The 6,645-nt window shown below is 37.9% G+C and overlaps 1 protein-coding gene across 2 annotated transcripts in view; it reads right to left on the minus strand.

The window, feature by feature from the left end:
* Positions 1 to 6,378: 6,378 nt before the first annotated feature.
* The window catches only part of PHKB (phosphorylase kinase, beta), a 62,920-nt gene continuing 62,653 nt past the window's right edge, over positions 6,379 to 6,645 (minus strand). For both annotated transcript variants that reach the window (XM_009997457.1, XM_009997458.1), the window contains exon 32: positions 6,379 to 6,634. In XM_009997457.1, the coding sequence (XP_009995759.1) occupies positions 6,497 to 6,634 (138 nt within the window). In that variant the 3' untranslated portion in view covers positions 6,379 to 6,496. The remainder of the gene's footprint in view (positions 6,635 to 6,645) is intronic.

Below are 6,645 nucleotides of genomic sequence, written 5' to 3' on the forward strand. Positions count from 1 at the left end.
GAAAATGAAAGAGGGTAAAAATCACCAAAACTAAGACTACAACACAGCAAGTACTTAATTTCTCTTGTATTTAAACCCCTGAGGTCCCCAATACTGAGAAGAAAACAATGTAATGGGGAAAGATATTTGTTCACAAAGAAAAGCATTTTGGATTTAGTTAGCTAGGTCAATCTGGAGGCATTGCATGAAAACCTTAGGGATCCTTTTTGTGCCTAGTTGAAAGCCAGTTTTGTTTCTTCTTGCATGCTTTTATGTCCTAGAAGGCAACGTTACATACCTTCCAAATACATCAGAATCTCTATTAACATTTTCTTTCTTGTTTGTTTTTTTACTTACCACAGATCATAGGACAGATGCATGTAGGTTAAGAGAATGTGCTAACATCTTCTCTAAGCAAATTGTTAATGTTTCTTTTATAAATTTTGCAGGATGATTTATCTTCAGAAATGGAAGTTCAACTGTTTAGCATACTAAGTACATACTGTCTGTCACTGGAACACAGAAAATGGTTGGGTTTGTTGCCTGTGAGTTAGATTAGTCATTTCCTATGAGAGTCTGAAGTGCAGCCAGATGACTTGTACATGAGCAATACCAGTAATTTCAGGTTCTACTGGCATGGCTGACAGCCCTGCTGCAGAGATTATTTAGTGATACAGTGACCTTCCATAAGCCAACTAGGAGCTTGAGAAGCTTTAATCCATCTTTGTTTTAGGTCTTGTACAGATGTAAACCAATATGTAGTCTCTTCATATACACACTTGCACCTGAGTGGATTTCTCATCATCCGAATGGATTTATTGATGTGCCTAGGCCCAGAGCTTCCAGGCCTCTTGTTTTTGATTGTTTCACTGATGAGAAAGTTGAGAAAGAAAAGGTTCCTACATATTTTATTTCTTTTTCCTATGCATGATGTCACCCTTTTTTTCCCCCTCTCTTTGGCCTCAGCTTTATCACTAGAAACACCTGGCTAGTGACATTCTGAAAGTTTCATGCCACTTGCCCATGGGGATCAGGCTCACATGACCTCCATCTGTACTGTCGGGCACTAACAGGAAACATTACTCCAAAGAGCATCTCTTTTGTCTTAGAAAATTTTTATTTTATGAAATAAAAGACTTAACTGCAACTTTTTTTGAAGATCAGTTCAGAAATTATTATGTATGTATTCTGGTGTAGCCAGGGGAATTATTTTGTCCCACTTGCCCTTCCCTGGTGAGAAGTACACGTTTTTACAGATCACCCACATCAAGAGTGCTTACACGCCTTTAGGAGAGTCTTTCTGATTCAGGAAAGACCCATCGCAAGTTGATTTTTAAATTTCTTATATATGGTGTTTCTACATTCGTTTTTGTTCAGATCTTGCTAATGTGCAAAAAGGAAAGAATGCTCAGGTGGAAGAAATACCTGTCATTTATACTACCTAATGTCAGAGTGCTACATAGGTAAGTGAAAATAATACAACTTTCTTATTCCACTCCTACAAAACAGCCTTTAAAACACAGGACCACAACACCAAGGGAATATTTGTTATATTTTCTCTAGTTAAGACCCCAGCTGTATTTCCCTCTTACCTTCTCCTCATAGTCACACACTCAACCCATGACTCCTCTCCTATTTCAGCATGAAAGAAGCAGATGTCAGTGTGAACAGTGTATGTAGTCTATCACATTTCCTTTGAGCTCAAAGCAGTGTCTCCCAGCACTGCTGCCTTTTGTGTTTATGGCAGAGCATAGATTGACATTCTTGTTTATTTAATTTTCTCTTCCTGTGCTGCAAGGCTTAGTTTGTTGGGAATAATTTAAAAGGCTGCCGCACTGCTGGACAATATGTTTGGCAGCAGTTTTGCAGATCATAATTATCTAAAAATCCAATCAAGCCATTTTCTTGATTGATTTTGGGATGAGGTATACAGGCTTCAGTGGAGTTAACTGCACCTCTGTTATTTTCTTGATTTATATTTTAGGCATCTGACTACCCCACCACTCCTACTTCTTTTGATATGCTTTTTTTCCTCTTACAAACTATAATCCAAAGACTCTATATGCTCTGACTGTATATTTTTTTTTGTTAAATGTTTTCCAGTGATATTAGTACTGTAAACCCCACAGCAGCTGAAAAGCATTTTTACAGAAGTATAATTTGAAGTCTCAAAAATGCTGTTGGTCAAGCAGGTGGGCTTTCTTGAAAACTCTAGGAAGTGCAGGGATGACACCGAGTTGGCCTTCTGGGCTGCAACTGCACATTGGTGGCTCATGTCCAGCTTTTGAACTAGTAGCCCCAGGTCCTTTTCCACGGGGCTGCTCTCAAGTGTGACCTCCCCCAGCCTGTATTCATATCTTGGGTTACCTCAGCCCAGGTGCAGGACCCTGAGGGACATCACTTGTCACTGTTTTCCATCTGGACTTAGAGCCATTGACCAGTACCCTTTGGACGTGACCATCTAGCCAGTTCTTTATCCACTGAACAATCCACCCATCAAACCCATCTCTCCCCAATTTAGTGAGAATGATGTTGTGGGGGACTATGTCAAAGGTCTGGCAGAAGTCTAGATAAATGACATCCGCTGCTTTTCCCTGGTCAACTGATGTAGTCACTTTGTTGTAGAAAGCCACTAGGTTGGTCAGGCAGGACTTGCCCCTGGTAAAGCTGTGCTGGCTGTCTTGGATCACCTCCTTGTCCTCCACATGCCTTAGTATGTCTTCTAGGAGGATCTGTTCCGTGATCTTCCCAGGCACAGAGGTAAGGCTGACAGGTCAGTAGTTCCCAGGGTCCTCCTTTCTACTCTTTTTAAAGATGGGTTTAACATGTGCTTTCTTCCAGTCACCAGGGACTTCACCTGACTGCCATGACTTTTCAAATATTATGGACAGTGGCTTGGCATCTACATCTGCCAGTTCCTTCAGGACTCTGGGATTTATCGTATCAGGTCCCATGGACTTATTTATCTTCAGGTTCCTCAGATGTTCACAAACCTAATCTTCACTTAGAGTGGGGAGGACTTTGTCTCTCTGGTCTCCATCTTGTGAGCCATCAACATGAGTTGTGAGGAGAGGGCTTGCCAGTGAAGGCTGAGGCAAAAAGTTGTTGAGAACCTCAGCCTTCTCCTCATCTGTTGCCATTTCACCATTGTGGCTCATCAGGGGGGTGCACTTTCTTTAACCTTCCTTTTCTGGTTTATGTACCTGTAGAAGCCCTTCTTGTTTTTCTTAACATCTCTTGCCAAGTTCAGTTCTAGCTGTGCCTTGGCCTTCCTGACCTCATCCCTGCGTAACCAGGCAGTGTCCCAGGTTATGCACTCTACTCAGGATACCTGTCCCCTCTTCCACTGCCTGTGTAGGTCTATCTTGCCTTTTAGTTTGACCAAAATGCCTTTGAATTGCACCATCTTCTTATCTTGTAAATTCTCTCAAGGAACAGAGCATTCTAAAATGTCTGATGCACTGTGAACATGACACCTGCTAACTGTCACAGTAATCCACAGTATGAAGATGATAGGTTTTGACAAAATGGAAGGTGATTTGAGTTTGGGGTTGGGAGATGTGGGTTGGGTAATGTGTATATGCATCAAGAGTTGCCACTGCAAGTTGGCATTTCCCTTGTTTCTAATAGCAGAGGAAAATAGATTTTTTTTGTGTGTGTGGTTTAATCTTAGTCTCAAGAGTAGCTCTTGAAGGAATCTGGGGGAAAAAAAAGTGTTTAAAAGCAACCTGCTTTTACTTAGTAGATTTGCTTTAAGATGTGTCAACTGTTGTTTTCCCACTGTTTGAATAGATCCCACTTCCCCTGATTAGCAGGATGGTTTTTCAGGTTTTGGAAGGTGTGTAACAGGAGAACTGAATGGTGTGAACCAATATTGAACCCCTTGGGATTTATGTCTTTAACAACTGCAGCAACTCTATTTGCCAGTAGCTCTTGTAAATACACAAGGGAATATATATTGATTGTTGCACCTCCCATTATTAATCTGCAACTCTAAATGCATCTTATTGTTCTCTTGAAGCAGAATGGATTTGAAGAAATCAGGACCAAGTTTGTTAAATATTAACCACACTTTACTGGCTTACCATTTATTTTCTGCTACCTTTATTATCACCAAGATTTCTCTTTCCTCTGTGATTTCAAATATTTTAAAATGTAGAAAAATGTTTATTTCAGTAGAAATTTTAGCTTCTTTTCCAATTGTCTTTCCTTGTCTTTTAACACTATAATTTAGCAGACATGCTATGTGAGAACCATTTGTATCAAACTCATTTCTTGTCCTTGTTTTAGGAACAAAAGACATAATTAATTAATTGTATTGTTCTCTCAGGCACAAGAACTTTTTTCAGAGACTGTGAACTCTGCTGAATTTTGGTATATTTCTCTTCTAATCCTTACTTTGTAAAAGTTGAAAAATTGCACAATAACAATTTCATAAACCATGTGTTCAAGACTACAAAGGAAAACAGAAACCATTTGCATGGATTTTCATTCAAAATTTGTATTAGGAAAGGTGGTGACTGTGGTTTTTAATTCATTTTCAGTTACACAGTTCAGACCAAGATCAGCAAATTTGGGACTTACTGGTAACTGGAGTAAGAGCAGAAGAGAAAGCAGTAAGAAAGTGGAAAGTGATGGGAAAAAAAAGGGCAAAACTGCTGTTGTGCTATTTGAAGAATTAATGTGCAGTTACATTTTATATCACAATCAATTGCAAAACTAAACAGTGTTACTGTCTAGCAGTGCTCCTGAAGTAATCTGTAGATTTTGTATTTAGAGGATTGTTTCCTTTCAATAGTATTTACAGTTTGTAGACAAGAGTTACATTCTGTGTTTGCATGGCAAGAGATGCATGAATTTAAGGAGTATTTTTAAAAACTAGAAATAAACATGCAGTTGCTAAGTCCTAAGGCAGTAATAACTATAAGATTAGAGGATATGTTGGATTGCTGTCCCTCAGACAGGCTACTATTAATTGTACTAACACACTACAATAACGTGATCTTAGAGGTCTTTTCCAACCATGATGTTTCTGTGATTCTATAATGTACCAAACAGTAATTAGTGTCTGTTTCTTCTCGATTCTCCTACCCTGTCCCCCCTGCCACCTGTCTTCTCTTCTTTGGATGATAAATGTATTACATTGAGGAAGAGCAGTAGGACCACAACTCTATAGCCTAAAATTAGTTTTTCCAACTTTACTCAATCTCTACATCATTTGAAAAGAGATTTGTGTTCTCTGTGAACAAGTTCTTCTAACATTATGGTTTGAGAAGGACTGATTCTGTGATTTCTAGAGATGTTCTGCAGGTCAGGGAAGTACTAACAACTGCTTAAGTGTGTTCAAATAAACTCTCTTATGCCGAGATGCACTCCATCACTTTTGCTGTTAGTTTTGCCCTCTAAGTAAGTTAAACTACCTGCCTTTAATATCAATATAGCAACAATTTATTGGCAGTTGAGTTGTAGCTGGTCACTATTGATTTAGTTATAAAAATTAAGGGCCAGTTCTAAAGCTTTGGTATATTTTGTGCTGCTAACAGAGACACTTCAATGATAATTCTAGGGGGTTCCAGTAGCATATTAAAGGTTGCCACTGAAATCAGTGGGAGTCTTTGCATGTAACTTGCAGAATTTTTATTGACAGGTTTTTTTACTAGCATTTGCTTTTTATTACTTTCACCAAAATAAAGCACATAGCATACAGTGTTTTCACACGTTTAGAAGATAAATAAATGTATCCTGAATTCTTTAATGCATTGATAGCTTATGTAATACCAAATTTTTTCATCGCCCATCTTAACTTTAAATACAGCTTGTTTGCCCTTTTTTTTTTTTTTAAACAAACCTTTACCTCGTTACCATACATTGCCCTTTTTAACGTACAGATCTTTAAACAGCAATTGGGAAACTGCAGTGAGAGTTACTGCTTGAGATAAAAAGTTGCTCTATTAGGATGAAACCTGAATATCAAGTTACCAACTGGTAAATTTAAAAAAAAAACAAACCTAAATGTATGCTGTCAATTGAAATTATACAGAAAAACATTAGAGAATAGAACTATTTAACCTTCACCTCCAATTTGCATAAAGAATAATATAAAAATAATCCCATTTTCATATTTCCACATTGAGTGATATGCATGTTAGTTATGGTATTTTCAGAATTTAATTTTGAATTTACAATAAACTTGCTTGTAATTATAAATAAATAGAGGCATAAAGACAAAATCTCATAACTGCATTTCTCTTCAAGTTACCAACTATGTTAAATACATAAATCCTAAATACAATCCCATTCAGCTTAGTGAAGTATCACAGGACTAACTTAATGTGCATAGTTTCATGCTGCATAGTTGAGAAAGAAAAAAATTAGGTGGCACTTAATATCTTGAATGGCACTTCTTTCAGCAAAGTCTGCAATTTTATTACTAGCCATGGTTACTCTTCAAAACAGTATTTTAATATATGCATGAAAAATACAGAGAACACTAAATAAAGCAAGAGTGACTCAAGCTTTAGCTAATGGTGCAAGGATCATCGTTACTTGCTTTCACTTCCCCTTCCAGCAATAAAGTGATCACAGCCTTACTCAAGTAGCTGCACATTCCCTTTTTTCCAGTTGGCTGAGTGTTGTAGAATGCAGTCATGTCGTGCTGCAGGAGAA

Source organism: Chaetura pelagica, unplaced genomic scaffold (genome assembly GCF_000747805.2).
Source record: "Chaetura pelagica isolate M959 unplaced genomic scaffold, ChaPel_1.0 scaffold425, whole genome shotgun sequence".
In the NCBI taxonomy this organism is placed as follows: Eukaryota; Metazoa; Chordata; class Aves; order Apodiformes; family Apodidae; genus Chaetura; species Chaetura pelagica.